General features: G+C 39.4%; 1 protein-coding gene across 1 annotated transcript in view; it reads right to left on the bottom strand.

Annotated features, from left to right (window-relative positions):
• Positions 1–13,570: 13,570 nt before the first annotated feature.
• The window catches only part of LOC104961524 (mucin-15), a 23,229-nt gene continuing 20,638 nt past the window's right edge, over positions 13,571–16,161 (bottom strand). Inside the window, exon 3 of the mRNA XM_010789833.1 lies at positions 13,571–14,882. Coding sequence (XP_010788135.1) covers positions 14,770–14,882 — 113 coding nt within the window. The 3' untranslated portion in view covers positions 13,571–14,769. The remainder of the gene's footprint in view (positions 14,883–16,161) is intronic.

Raw genomic sequence — 16,161 nt, 5'->3', positions numbered from 1 at the left:
CTGCTGTGGTGGGGAAAGATGAGGCTGAATTTACAGTGGGGTTTAATGGAGACATGTTGACAGTTTTTGTCACTTCATGCCCTCAAGAGGCCTTTTGTTTAATTATTTTTGCTTAATTATTTTTTATTTGTTAAGCTACGAGATGTTTTCCTACGTTTCTCATGAAAGATTATGTCTCAGGAATGTAGGTTTTGGGAATTATGGCAGGTTTAAAAGAAAATATGAAGGCAAGATTAAATCTGTCCTCCACTCTAGCTGTGAAATCACACACTCTAAAATGTGAAGAAGGCCTCTTTACCAAGGTCTGAACAATGTTTAACACTAGAACCGCCAACGGGTACATTTTACCCGCAGCTGTTTTTTTATTGTATGTAACTTTTTTTCCATAACATATTAAAGTCTCCCAGTCCGTGACTTTTCCTGAAAGTGTGTTATATAGCACCCTCTGTTGTTAAAAATTGTCAATAGGAAGTCAGATTGAAAAAATCGCCAAATTGCCATTTATACCCATATCCACCAGCGGGTAATATTTACCTCATAGAAAATGCAGCGTAAACATGACGTGTTGCTATAGCAACGCCTTTTGTCTACTGCGGTTCCTTATAGATAGAGAGATAGATAGAGAGAGATAGATAGTAGATATATTGATAGATAGATAGATAGAGAGAGAGAGAGAGAGAGAGAGAGAGAGAGAGAGAGAGAGAGAGAGAGAGAGATAGATATATAGTTATAGATAGTGTAACATCTTGGAGAATACAAGATCTTGGATGACTGAGCTCACGTTGAGGACGTAATGCATGTGTGCAGGTTACGTGCAGGTTACGTGCCGATGGACACTCGGAATGAGAGAAGTAGTCCGCGTCGTCTGTTTTTGTAGACAATTATATGTTCATAGAACAGAACATTACAGATGGATCGATAGATAGTTATAGATAGATAGAGAGAGATTGAGAGATTTGTACCTAAACAAAACACAAGTCTAACACCAAGCCTTTAAATCAGCACTTGTAGCGATATTTTATACTTCATGCTATCTGCACAAACTATATCATATGAAAAGCTGAGAGTCCACAGATTCTATTGGTATAAATGTCATCCCTGTGCGATCAAAACTCACTGTTCTATATGATAAATAAAAGAACATTGTACCATGCAAATCAATAGCGGGTACATTTTACCCGTTGGCGGTTTTAGGTATACAGCAACCTCTGGCGGTTCTAGTGTTAATATCTATAAAAGTACGAATCAGATTTAAAAGTTGTGTTACAAGAATAATGCCAGAAAGATGTGTAACATTTTAAAATTGGAATGAGGTTTGTGAAAAATGTGATGAATTATGGGATGTATCTCTGGAATTATGAAAGTTATGAATGAGAAAAGTAATAGCCATCGATTCCCGACCGAGCTGAACGTTTTGATGTTTGAACTGAGTTTCTGCGATGTGGAATGTGGGAGAAGAAGAGGTGCAAATTAAGCCGGCGGAATAATAAAGAATTTCGTGCGTAGCATAACAGATAGTTGGAATGCTGTCTCAGCGTTCCCACTAAATTATATGTAAAATTGTTTTCTCAAGAAGTCCTTTTTACTCCAACGTGTTTTTTTATAAATGATGGCAATGATAGATGCCGTACAGGGCTTAAATCTATATTGTTGCAGAACCCATTACTGATTGATTACACAATACTGTCTACCTCCATCTCTGAGTTTGAAGACATGTTAAAAAATAGGGTAAAGGGGACCTATCATGCAAAATGCAGTTTTTTATGTCTTTTATACATAAATATGTGTCCCAAGTGTGTTAGGGAATTCTCTTTTCCTCCGTACCCAAATCTCTAAGGTGCCGTTCACATGAGGACAAAACGGGTTGTATCTGCTACTTTTCTCTCGCGTATAGTTCACACGAGGCCGACACGTAAACGCGTAAACGGACCCTGCAAACGATAACGGGTCCCAAGGTGGAAAGATCTGCAAACGGAACTCTCTGCGGGGGCAAACGGCTCCGTGTGTACGCCTCTATACGATCATTTTCTGATAACGATTAAATAGCCCCGCCTCCCTCTCCCCACGTCTCTCTCTCCCCACGTCTCCTGCTCAGAGGTCAGCTGCTGGGCTGTCAGAAGAGGGAGAGGAAAAGAGAGGCTCTGTTTATTATTCTTATATAGAGTCATTTTTTTATTTTTTTTAAAGCTCAATAAATAACATAGAAGACCTCTGACCGGCACTTTTCTAATTTTGTCTGGAAGATTTAAACGGAAACTCTGCCGCATGGTTCCCTCGTCCCTTGAAGGAGGCAGAGAGGTGGGTGTTTTTCATCTGCTGGTGGACTACCGGAGAGATTTACAGCAGGAGCACACGCCGTCCACCACGGAGAATTAACAGAAGGGCAACCATGGCAACCATGCTCCGGGGTCTTCTTTGTTGCTTTTGGTGTATTTTGTGGCGGCAGCAGCGCCACTTACAGGCCCTGCATATGTACTACAGCGTTTCCAGAGGGTCGAGCGGTCTCGTGTGAACGGACACGTTAAGTGAGCCGAATGCGTGTGAACGGAATACTTTTTTGAAAACGAATTTGGTGCGTAAACGCAAACGTACCCGTTTCGTCCTCGTGTAAATGGGGCCTAAAAACGGGGCTACAACGGAGCTGATCCAGATTTGCGTCCGATATGATGTAATATCGGAAATGTAGGCTAGCTTTACACCCACGGCCCTATCAGAAACGTTGCTATCAGAAACAATACCAGTATTTAGTTTAGACAGTAGCTGCCCAGTCCCGCATGAGCTCAGCCCCCTCCTTTTATATTTTGATCAATTTCTTTTATTTTTTAAAGCTTTATACCCAAAATCAGCACTTTTGAAACAGGAAGTGAGATAGAGGGATACAGTATGAGGCGTGGCTAGAATGGGTGATCTGTTTGGTATTTTGAGCAAAACACTTCATAGACATGTTTTTTATATATTTGTATATATCTGAGACCTATGCTATTGCCTACAAATAGCATGATAGGTGACCTTTAAAGCTACCTCCGTGATTGTAGAATCTAGAGGGACTGTAAGCATCCCCTGCAACTGGAGATCTGTCCAAACCAAGTAATTTACACCTTGAAACGAATCAATTTGAGTTGACTCGTGAGATTGCAGTTGTCAATTGTGTTGACTTGCTGCTGGTTCAGTGCTTTTGCATTTATTTTTTATGTGTCGTTTTCTCAACAATGTTTGTGGATTTGGCAGATAAACAAGCGAAAGAATACAGAATAAAACAATAGATGGTTTGTGCCAGTCAAAGAGCTGCTTCAAGAGCAAGATGTTGCCTGAACTCTTACACACACACACACACACACACACACACACACACACACACACACACACACACACACACACACACACACACACTCTCTCTCTCTCTCTCTCTCTCTCTCTCTCTCACACACACACACACACACAACCAGAGACATACACTATCTCTCTCACACACAGACACACACACACACACACACACACACACACACACACACACACCTCTGAGGCATAAGAACTGCAAGGCAGGCATAAAATGTGCCTCTGGTCCTCTTCATTTTTGCAGCACAGCTGAGTCCTGTATCACACAGATGAGAAGCTTTTTTATCTTCTAACTAAAACAATTGTTTTTCTGCAAAATAAATCAAAACATATTTAGATTAATGAGCAATTTTGTGAGGAAAATAAAACAGAGCCTTATTTCATTTTAAATAGGGCTCACAATGCAATATTTGTTGAGTGTTGATTGCATGCAAGTGTTGAGTGCATCTTGATTCATGGATTCTTAAACATCATTTTCCAAACACAATTGTTTTACTACTATTTAATGTCTAAAGAAAGCTATCAGACGCCTTTAGAGTCTTGATGTTTGGGTTCCATGACCAAACATATAACATAGTAAGAGGACACGTGGATCACATATTTCTAAGGGTCAGAAAACAAACTAATCCAGGGAGAAAACTAACAGATCTGAATTCCTGAATAAGGGTTTAAATTAGATAGGACTTGGTTGGCAGAGTGAGATCTGCACCAAAGTAAAAGTCTTAGCCAAGGAGAATTATATCCTCGTACTGGCTCTAATCAAATGTGATGCATGGAAGGCGCATACCTCAGCATCTCGTGAACAGCTCAATGAAAAATGCAACAGTGTATCGTACAGAGTGAAGTCACTGGGGAAAATGTCGAGCAAAAAGTAATCAATTATCACACATCACACCACAATCCCATTGCATAGCCCCCTTGATTATTTAAGGGAATTAGCTATCGATCAGCTAAGTGAGTCAGCGGGACAGCCAGCAGCCAGCTAGCCGGTCAGCAACACCGACGCTGACTGCAGCTCTCATCAAACTGCAAACAGGGGAAGGCTGGTTAAGCACTTGCCTCGTCCCTCTTGGCAACTGACTTAAGAAGACAAAATGAGTGCGTACTTATTATGTATGGGAGGCAGGCAGGATGAAATCAAGGTCAAAGATTGTTGAGGAGGCATGGGAATCTTGCGCCATATGCTAGACTGCTGCAATGATATGTGTGTGCTGAGCTGAGTCTCGGCATGTAGGCGGCTCATCATCATCATTATCATCCAGGGTGTCTATGCTCACACCAGGGCAATCAGCCACAGAGTTCAGGCTCTAAAAGAAAGCATTGTGCTTTACACAAGTGCTCTCTCTAAACAATTTACAACCGACAGCTTCTCGCAGAGAGTCCGCTGTCCTCAGCAAGTCCCATTATGTGGCCGTCCGAGCTGCTGCCACTGTGAATCTTTAGGGAGAAGACCCACAGTGTCTCTATCTAAATGTTTTTTCATTTTCTGGTTTCAAAAAAGATTCACAACATTTTTGACAGTGTTATTACAAAACCAATGAAGACGAAATGGAAAATGTTTACAATTAAATTCTGCAGAAACAATATATGGAGGACAGAATAAGTGACTCACACCATTGTAACTTTGTTGATCACAAACTAACAACCCTGTATTTAATTTGGCCATGGACGGTAAGTTATGTTAAGTGAGTGTTTGCAAATTGCAACCTTCACACTTTCCTGCCTGCCACACATTCTGTTATTGTTTCATTTAGCCATGTTGGGGAACAGTGGGTTTATCAAACTCTGTGACATATTCAACTCTTTCTAGTTAATCATAATCATGAACAATAATACTTCAGATTAATGCATATAAAATGACTAAGTGTGTTGTGAGAGAGGTTGCTGACTGTTACTGAACAAACAGAGAATGCACACCCGACTGTGCTTTTCAGCCTCATTTAGCTCTCATCAGGCTGCCCAAAATGCATATACACAAGAGAAAGTGGGATGGCAAATTAATTTGATTGTCCTTGCGAAATAGATGGTGCTGGAGGCTGAAGGTGACCTATTATCTAGTCCTTAACATGACGGTAAAATGATTTCCGGGAACATACAGATGTGAAGCAAACTGATAGAAAAGGGTTATGTACAATGCAATATCGTAATACCAGCTTCAGAATCCTTCAGCAGATGGGATCAAAAGCACAAGTTTGTTAAAGCTTACCAGAAATCAAATTACTTTGCCCATGTGAGCAAATCCTCTGATGGTGACACTTACAATAAAATTGACTGGTTTTAGTCCACAATAAAATTGAGTGAAGCCTTTATTGATCCCCAGGGCGAAAATGTGGTTGTTGCATAAACAGGTACATAACGATGAAAACAGAAAGCAAAGATGAACTAATTTAATACAAAGTGCAATTGTTTGTGGCATTTATGTATTATATGACTAAGTAACTATCATTGCTGTCAGTCTGTATCAATATAGAAAGACATATAATTTGTTATTGTAGCAAATAATGTTTTTCAATAAGAATGAAATTGTTATAATAATATAACAATGCCCGAAGGCTTACATATGTCCTAACTTGGACTGATAAACCCATTTTAAGTTACCATATGGAAGAAAGTTAAACATCTAGCAGCAATGAATATTTTATTTTTCTCAGGAGTTGGCTGAAAAGGAAAGCTAAAAAGAGCATCCGTCACAAAAAAGTATTTAGGGTATGAACATATTTTATAGCTTTGTTTTTTATAAGTCTCAAAGTGACCCACTATAGGGCTCACAAGTAGGGAGCCCCTGCATGCAACCATGCAAGGTAAGGAATAGATAAAGATTGTGTTGTACCAAGTATTGCCTCCCTCCCTGGAAAGCAACTGATTTGAAGTTGCTATGACATTTGGCTAGACTTTAGTAAAATTGGGGCCGTGTGGAAAAGGTTTGGATGACACTGGGATAGTAGCATGGGCGATTACAGGTCTTGTGCAGCTTGGAAATCATGTCCAATGTGTTTCAAGCCAAATTTCAAAGCTGTATTGATTTCTGATATAATTTCTGATTTCCCATGGGCCTCCCTGACTGGTTGTGTGGTTTTGCCACCTCGATTGAAACATCCTGGAATTACTCTGGCCAGGGGGGGAAAAAAACGACCTCAAACGAAAAGTAATGTCTTTCTATGGGTGAGTAATACTGTCTGCTGTGTCCGACCTCCCCTCAACAACGAATGCAGCTTCAAATAATTACGCATTATTTCCCATACCTGCAAATCAAATTTCCTACAACACATATTTCCATGGTGACTGGCAGCAATTGTTTTCCAGCATGTTAGTCAGAGCAACTTTCCAAGCCAGAGATTTTTATGTATTTTGCACCCATAATGGCCAATATCTGAACATTGCTGCTTTAACCATTCATGGTCCATGATGCTTTGAGATTTCTTTGCTGATACTCTGGAGCAGAAATATCTGAGACAGGCAGCAGCCATCCTCCATTTATCATTTGAATGATGAAAGCTCGTCCTGTGTGGCAAAAGCCCTCTCACAGGCGACTCTCTGAGCTGATTGCAAAGCAGCCACTGCAGCAACTGCTGACAGTATGAGGCGAGCATGATGGCTCTTAGCGTGCCCACATATCCCCAACAGCAGGCATTTTACGTGAGCAGTTGCAGCGTATTACTGTTTGATCCATGTCACAGAGCTCAAATTTCACAGATAAAGCGCATGGAAACATGATTACAGCTTCTACTATAGGTGGTCATCAACCACTGGAGAAATCACTTCCTTTATAACAGTCACACTGGATGAGACATGTACTGAGGCTCTCTTGGGGTTTGAGGTGCCACACAGTTAACAATCAGTGGTCACCCCATGACTCTATTGATAATTGATGTCCTGCATTATTAGCCCCTTTAAGTGCTATTAAGAGATTCTTGATGTCGGTAGTGTGTGTTTCAGGGTCTCATTGCTCCTGCGGTGCGTGTCATGCCGTGGTTGAGCAGAGGAGCTGATTAAAATCTACCACAGCCCAGTGCACCGAGGACATTTGGGGCCTGCAATGCAGAGTATGATACTCCTTTTCCCCTTTCTCTTGCTGCTGTCAAACCAATTTCCACTTGTATGCTAATTTTTCTTCCTACTCTTTTCATGTTAATGGTACTAGGAGAAGGACTTCAAAGTGAGAACTGAAGAGGCTAAATCTACTTCGGAGAAAAACAAGAAACAAGACAGGTATAAAGACAGGCTGTGATTACAAGCTACATTACAATGCAACTCATTACTGCTTATAGCAAATTAATTACATGCCTCTCAGCTGAGCTAAATTAAAACCTGGTTGCTTCTGATACTTAACAGAACGACTGATGAAAAAGGCTTATTCCATCATGCAGGGTGTAATAACTTAAGGCTGGTAAAATAAGACTGGTGAAAAGTTAAGGAAGTACTCAACTGTTGATTATTTACTTTTCATAAAGTTGTTGCTGTCTGTCTTTCCTTGGACAACCCTTTCATCAGGAATCAGTGTTAAACTATCATCGTGAAGCCACCTGTGTCCTGTGTATTTCCTAGTTTGGGTGAAATGTTGTTTTGTTCATTTGAGGAAGAATGCCTGCAGAACAAAAGTTGTACCATAATGAAAATGTCACAATTTGTCTATATACACAAAATCAATATTTTTGGTATACAGTACATTTCAGAAAGTGTAAGATGCGCAGGTGTGGCAAGGTATATCTCCAGAAAATTATAATTGAAAATCCTGCTGTGATATGTTTGCCGCTATATTTATACAATAACTTTGTGAAACTTTTTCCAAGAATGTGCGAGCAATGGAGAAAATTAACACCCCTAAATGTTTTTTATAATTTTTCTGCAGTGCCAAACAGCAATGAATTGCTAAAGTGCATGGGCCTCATTTATAAAGGGATATACGCTCAAAAAATGGCGTACGCCAGTTTCTACGCAATGTTTGCGATTTATAAAAAACTAACTTGACGGGAAAACGTGCGGTCCTCCACGCAAACTCTAACCCATGCGTACGCACTAAGCACAAAAACGGGAGAGACGAGAAACTGCGACACCGTTGGCAGAAGGAAGAATGGAGAGAAATATGTGGAAATAATACCATAAATAAAATATTAAGATCTCATTTTCAAACATTGATTAAAGCCAATCTTAAAATGATTTAACAAACGCCTGTTTGAGACTCCTCAGTGCACACAAAAACATAACTTGGAGAAATAAATAAATACGGATATGTTATTTAAAACCACCTCGAATATGTTGTGTTAATGTTATGAAATGTTTTCTCATAAATGATACGGTAAGCAGGAGGACAGAATTACGTCTAAACTGACGCCGTTTTGCATTTCTATAGGTTGTAGACACGAGCATGGTTTTATATACTACCACGTTTAATCGTGTTTTATGCCGGTTTTCCAAGACTTGATAAGTCGCTCGTAAAATACAGGAGGTATGGAAACTAAGAGCACCTATGTGGTAAATTGTACAGCTAATATAACACATCACATTAGTTGTATTTCCTTTAACTGGAGGATTATGGATATATAGTTGCTGATTAACAGCTGGAACACAAACTACCAAATACAAACAAATAATTCAGATCCAGTCGTCATGACTCCACTCCGGAGGGATTCCCCGATCATTTCTTAGTTTCTCATCAAGGGGGTGTCTCCTGTCCCAGGTACAAACACACTGCCTGAGGAAGGCTATGTGTATTTATTTTGTAATTAACCTTTTTCGGACCACTTATTTATTTATTTTGGTGACGATCTGACCTCCATGCTGCTACTCTGGTTCACACTGCATCCACCAAACCATATGATTTATCTCGACCTNACATAAAACTTTATTTGACTTTGCTACCTGTAGTGAGCTGCCAACAATACTCCAACCTAGGTCTGTCTTGGCGGCATATGGTTCATCGTCACCTCCAGTTATGAAACTGGAGGTGACGATGAACCATATGCCGCCAAGACAGACCTAGGTTGGAGTATTGTTGGCAGCTCACTACAGGTAGCAAAGTCAAATAAAGTTTTATGTCATTGTTGCTTAGACAAGAAAAGGCTTCATACAGTCTTTTTTTCTTTACTGTTCAAGTGTGCCCGCTGAATGTTGTCCAAAAAAGGAATTTTGCTTTGAATACCACTGCCATGTTCCACGGGTTAACAGGTTTCATAGTTTGCATAGCTGATAGCATAAACTCTGCTTATCACAAACGGGGCTCTTCAGTATTCATGGCCTGTCTATGCTAATATCACCCCCTTGTGTCATCTGTATATTTGGAAACCTTTCGTATTTGTTTATCTTTTCCAGAAGGGCTCCGTCAGAGGAGAACGCTGACCTTTCAGATCCACCCCAGTGACCCAACAGCAGCGGCAACCAGTGTGGAGAGATCACTGACAGACAATAGGTTGTCAGACACACGGGTAATGTATAAACTGCAGAGCGACCGACCTGTGCAACCAGACAGGGACAGAGGGAGAATGTTAACCTGCTGTTAGGTCTCATTTCTCACTCTCTCTCTCTCTCTCTCTCTCTCTCTCTCTCTCTCTCTCTCTCTGCCATATCCTATTGAGTCAGCTTTCCAATGCACCGCAGGAATCACTTTAATGTCACAACAGTCCTAGCTGTGCAGATGTGCTATTCAAATGAAAAACAATACCTTCAACCCCACACACACACATACTGCATGTGTACATACTTTCTGGAATATTATCCTCACTTAGATTATTCCCTGAGGCCTTGTCCTCCGTTTGGTTTGCCCAATTAAGACAGAAACCAGTCTTGATCACTTTAAAGACAACTGATAAAAATGTTGTTGAAAAGTAGTTTCTTCAATTATCTGTGATTTAATCATCATTCTCAGGTTGTTTTCATAATCCCACACTCTTCTTCTACACTCTGCTATACATTCTTTAGGCTGAGTTGTTTGCTGCTTGATTATAAGTTTACGACTCTGATTTCTCTGTTTTATACAGAATAGTGTCAGGAGGCAATTATCCTAGTTTAGCATAAAATACACAGGTTTAGGATGCACCATTGCATCTTATTTGTTTGGTTTGAACATGAAAAGGATAACAAGTGCAGTTTTTTTGTTTTAAAAAGACTTATGCGGTGTTATTCTTTGTTAATGCCCACCTGTTATTTTCTTAGAACTAATAACAACACATAGTAAAATCATAATTACTGTTACATTTCTGGTTGGGTATGGGTTAACCAAAGAAGATGAGTGTTGCTTTAAAGGTGCTTGTAACAGGGTTTTTGATATTTGGACTGAACTCTACGAGCTGTATCCACTAGCTGATTTTCTCCTGGCTACAGCTCTAAATGTAACATACAAACACAAGAGTATCTATCTCCTAAACTTCCAGTAATTGAGTGAATCATTGTATTTCCTGAAAATATCCACTATTTATTTACTTTTGGCAATAGTTTATACTGATTTGGAGGAATTCATATTCAAGCCTTTAATTCATATTTCAACAATGTCATTATCATCACACTCGCAATTGGCTTTCAAATATGTGTCAAACACATCCCACACATCCGCTGAAAGAAAGCCATGTCTGTTGTGTAACAAACAAAGCAGCAGGCTTATTTATATACCCATCTCATACATCTATACTGAAACTCAATTTGAGGAAAGATATGAGCAGATATAGATGGATCTGTGAATAGTATAACATAATTGAACATCCAGCAAAACAATAGCTGACAGTTGACGTTTCAATTTTTGAGCGTTTCAGTTTTAATTTTGTGATTTAAAATACACCTTCTGTGTAATGAATTCACCAAAAGAAGACATAACGACATCAATATTTTTCTCAGTATGCCAGGCGCTGTAGCTGCTCAGGATTTTTAAACGTGTTGTCAGACTGGATTTCAAGCTGTTCCTTCTTTTACCAGAATTCCCCTCCATGGGCAAATTTGGCAACAGAGGCAGAAACAGCAGCTGCACATCATCCTCCATATGCCACCCCTTCAGGACATTCCTCCCGGTTATTAAGTAAATCTTGGTAATTTGAGGTCTAAGAACATGGCGATGATTCAATACTTTTTTTTTCTCACAAGTAGTTCATTTCAATGTGAGGGATAAGAAAAGAAGAAACAGGTGAAAAACTCCATGGTGAAAACTCCATCTGGGCGTTTGGGCTGACAATTAAAAGGGCGTTGACTGACAATTTAAGGCGTTTGCTGTTAACGTCCATGGTGCACTTCTGAGGGTATCATGTTATAGCTTAGAAAAACCTTAATGCAATATATTCCCAACCATGTCTCCAGTTGTTCCTTTGCCTTGTCTCAATTCACAAACTTCCTATACTTACACTTGCTTTTTTGATGCATTAGTGCTTTCACAGTGGGAGTATGGGAAATTGCATTGCACTTTGAGTACACTGATGATGCTCTCACAATGGTCAAGTGTTGAGTGTGGAACGCTGGCTGCTTTTTACCAACAACAATTGCACCTGTTGAGGGTAACTCCAGTTGCTCCAATAACAGCACTGTACAGATTTAAGCAATACACATGGGTTTTTACCACTATTCTATAACTGTGCCGTCTATACTGTTGTCGATAGAAGCCATTGTTAATTGTATAGGGTTAATTGAGAAGTTTGTAATGATTTGGTACTACAAACAATTCATCCACCGGGCCGTTGTTTCAGCCAAAGAAGAGGACATCTGCGGTCCCCTTAATTGTGTATTCAAGTTGATATCTCTGGTGTGTATTTTTGGCTCATCTGTTTCTTTGACTCGCTGTGCCCTGCTCCGCCACACTTGACCAGCTGCACTTTTCCCCTCTCGCCTGCACGACTTTCATTTTCATCCATCTTAGTTCTCTTATCCATTCACACTCTGAGTCTGTGTCTCACAACACGAGACATTTTTATTTTTTCTACAAACCCACGTGGCCTTGGTAATATGCAATTAGTATTTCACATTTTGGTATATAGAATCCTGTGATTTATAATTTGCTAGACATGAAGGAACTCAAGATTTGTTTTTATTCTTTTGTCTTTTGAGAAATCTCCTTGAGAGTTCATTACAGTTTGCATTGGACCAAGGGTTACACAGCATTATGTGACCAAAAAATGTAATTTGATGTCTTGCTTTATATGCTTTTACCCTTCAGTGGTGTTGAAATTCTATCCTGTAATTATGACTTGCAACTAGACCTGGTATTGATAAATCGACATTCAAACTTTACTTTCATTTACTGGGATTTTTCACTTCACACATTCCCTCAGAGAGCTTCTTAGCTTCCATTGACTCAAAGGCCCCATGTTCATTAAAAATCTGAGTATTCCTGCATAATGCACTGATGACCGTTTTTCAGGCTCATCTGATATACACACTCTCTTGGGTTTTTACAACAGGTTAGGCCTATAGGTTCAACTCATTTTCAGCGAGTTAGCTTGAAGAAACTAAATTAGAATTTAGCAATAATAAATTTGACAGCCTCAATTTAGATAGCAATCTTTTAATTGAATTCAAATTAATTTGGCTTAGCTGGAACCGTAGATTATCGTGCCTATTCCACCTAATGAGATATGTAAGTTCTTTAGCAAGGGCTTGGCATCAGTTAATTGATTTCAGCACCCTGCCAAACAATCACATCCTATGTTGGTGGTGTGCTTGATGAAAATAGGCACTGCCTTCCTATCAGTTTTGTGAAAAATAACCTAGGGTTCATCTTTATGTATGTTTTAATAAATAAAATATCTATTACTGTCAGACCATCTTAAATATCTTGGCAGGAAATAAAAACTGGAAAAACGTAATATCAAATCACAAAACAAATAGAAAATGATTTGGGGTTTGGTTATTTATTAAGGCATCTGCATCATATCCCGTTAGATTTTTCGAGCAGTGGAAACCGATGTAGTAGTATCCCATCATTCATCTGCGAAGCATTGTTTGTGCAGTAATCGCTGTGATCCTTTAACAGTGTAACACAGAACTCCTCTCTCAGTCTGACAAAATGCTTCCTGTTCTGATTGATGTCTGGAATTAGTGCGAGGAAGGAAGCAGACCTGCCGTGCCTGCCGCTGAAGCAGCTTACCACACCAAAATGCATCGCACATCTCTGAGTTACTGCTGGCTGCTTCGGCCGATGAGGCACATATCAATCATAATCAGGACACATATTGATCGAGTGCAGGCTTCATTCAGGTAAGGATGAGGGAAAGGATTGAGGGAGCGGAAAGCAACATTTTTCTAGATATATTTTCTTCACATAAACATTTATAGAAGTTTATTTTGTAAAGCATAGACAAGTCATACGTTTAGAAATACATTTATACACAAAGGCGTTAGTTACATTAAAGTAGTGTAGTGCATCCCTACTGAACATCCCTCCATTGCCAAACTAAATTTTATCAGTCAAAACAGAGACCAGTTTCCTGCCAAAAGGTTGTCACTCAAAGTTAAACCAATGTTTAAATTATTTATTTTTATTGAGTATCAGTTTTTTATAGTTTTGCTCGCACTACACAGCAGGTAAACACTATGTAACTCTTCGAGGTGTCCAAATGAGAAACTGAAATCTCTGTTTGGACAGCTGGAGGTCAGAAGATGTAAGCAGTATATTATGATGATATATAGTAGTTGCTGCTATAATGCTAACACCAAATACATGAATCCCTTCCAGAACACCAAAACCTCAGTCTATGAATAACAAAACAGCACCCATCCTCCCTAGCTGGTTTAAAAGAAACGCTCAGGTCTTTGGTTTGACGGTTCTTTTGTCAGACTCGTGCTGTGATTGCCAGTTATGAAAACTCTCAAAGTACATATCAAATTGAACTTCTTACTACCTTCCTTATCCCATACTAGCAGTTGATTGTTGATATACACATGATTATTGTTCACCGTGGCTTCTTGATTATGTTGCAAATGCCTCCACAGGCTGCCTGTATCATCTGCTGTTTAGGCTGCAGACTAACAGCACTTGTTTTCCTTTTTTGGTATTTCCTATTTAGCTGATCTGATTATATGCTGATGTTTTTGTTTTGCTTGTCCTGTACAGATTTTGGAGCTCCTATTCATGTAAAAAAATTATACAAAAATCAAGTTTTAACAAGTATACATTTTTGACATTCTTAATTAACTGCAAAGCATATTCTTCTTCAGGCAAAACTTAATTTGATATCATTTGGCAACATACAAAAATGGCTGCTCGTTAATTTTGGCTGTTGGATCATATAGATCAGTAATCTCTCTAATTGAATGCATAATTATAGTCAACACGACACATGTATGGTGTGGTTTGAAGTATCATTTGCAATGGCTGAAAGCGGATCTTCAAAAACCCTTTTCCATCCACACAATTCCAACTAAAAATGTTGCCTATCAAATGCCAATATACAATAATTGGTCAACTTTGTTTGAAGGTAGTCCATGACTTGTATACTTGGAGTCTTTTTAGTGTCAGTGACGTCACGGAAAGTTGCTCATTTGGATGTTGTCCCCTTGGAGTCCAGGGTTGTAATAGGCAGAACGACCAACTCCAAAATTCAAGTCCAAAGGCTCGCTGTTGTCTAATCTGAGAACTAGAAATCAAAGTGCACATTAAACATTTGTATGATCATGTTTTTTAATGTCATTGTATTGATCTTGTACTTAACAGAGAAAAAGCTTCCTGAACATTTTGATTATGTTTTTTATTTGCAAATTAACCTGTTATTCATGGGAAAAAATCCGACTTTCAACCCTTCTGTTACTGTTCTAATCTGTGAATGTTGATGTGGAAATTCTGGGTTGACCTTTGGGTTGTTATGTTTTTACTCCCAAAGATAACTCCCAGAAATAACATCCCTTTGATACATTTACTGTCCAACTTTGCTTTCACTATTACAAAAAAATCCATTACGGTCAACAAGCAAAAGTTCCCTTGCTGAGTCTCCATTTAAAACTAACATGTACAAAAAGTCTATTTTTCTAGAAAAAAAATCATCAATCCTCGCAGAATTGTTTCCTTTACCTAAAGGTACTGAAAGCAGCAAGTTCACACACAATATATGGTGTTTTTTAAAAATCACTTTGGGAAATGTATGAAATCATAACACCTTGCAGAGGTGAGAGTAAACAAGGGAGACTGGAGGTGAGTAGGAACACTGAAGGAGTGACATACTCCTAAATACAAAAATCTACTGAAACACACAGATAGGGTTGCTCAATGTCCCAAAGAGAAAAAGCACAACATTCTTAGTCAGTTGGATGTTATAATAAGTCAAAAAACATTGTATATTCAGGGTGTCCGCGGGGTCTTAAAAAGTATTAAAAGTTGATAAATCAATTTAGCGAAAATTAAGGCTATTAAAAAGTATTAAAAAATATTAAACGGCATTTTCCAAGGTATTAAGAAGTCCCACAGCAACGACAACATGAAACACCCTTTAATTTACTGAAACGACATGTCGGGAAACCCCCTCAAGGCGGCCCCCATAGCGCGCCGTAAAATGCTGCTTCTTATTTTAAGTTTCGTTGCCTTGCTCCGCTCTGTGGGGGGGGAGGTCCCAAGGTGGGTAGACCGGCATACGCAACGCTCTGGGGGTCCAACCTGAGACTGCCAAGGCACACANGAAAATTAAGGCTATTAAAAAGTATTAAAAAATATTAAACGGCATTTTCCAAGGTATTAAGAAGTCCCACAGCAACGACAACATGAAACACCCTTTAATTTACTGAATCGACATGTCGGGAAGGTGGCCCCATGCATAGTGCGCCGTAAAATGCTGCTTCTTATTTTAAGTTTCGTTGCCTTGCTCCGCTCTGTGGGGGGGTCCAAGGTGGGAGGACCGGCATACGCAACGCTCTGGGGGTCCAACG

The sequence above is a fragment of the Notothenia coriiceps genome, unplaced genomic scaffold (genome assembly GCF_000735185.1).
Source record: "Notothenia coriiceps isolate Sejong01 unplaced genomic scaffold, NC01 NC01_scaffold00033418, whole genome shotgun sequence".
NCBI classification, from domain to species: domain Eukaryota; kingdom Metazoa; phylum Chordata; class Actinopteri; order Perciformes; family Nototheniidae; genus Notothenia; species Notothenia coriiceps.
Note: the sequence above shows the minus strand (reverse complement) of the source record. Positions and strands in the feature narration are given on the sequence as shown.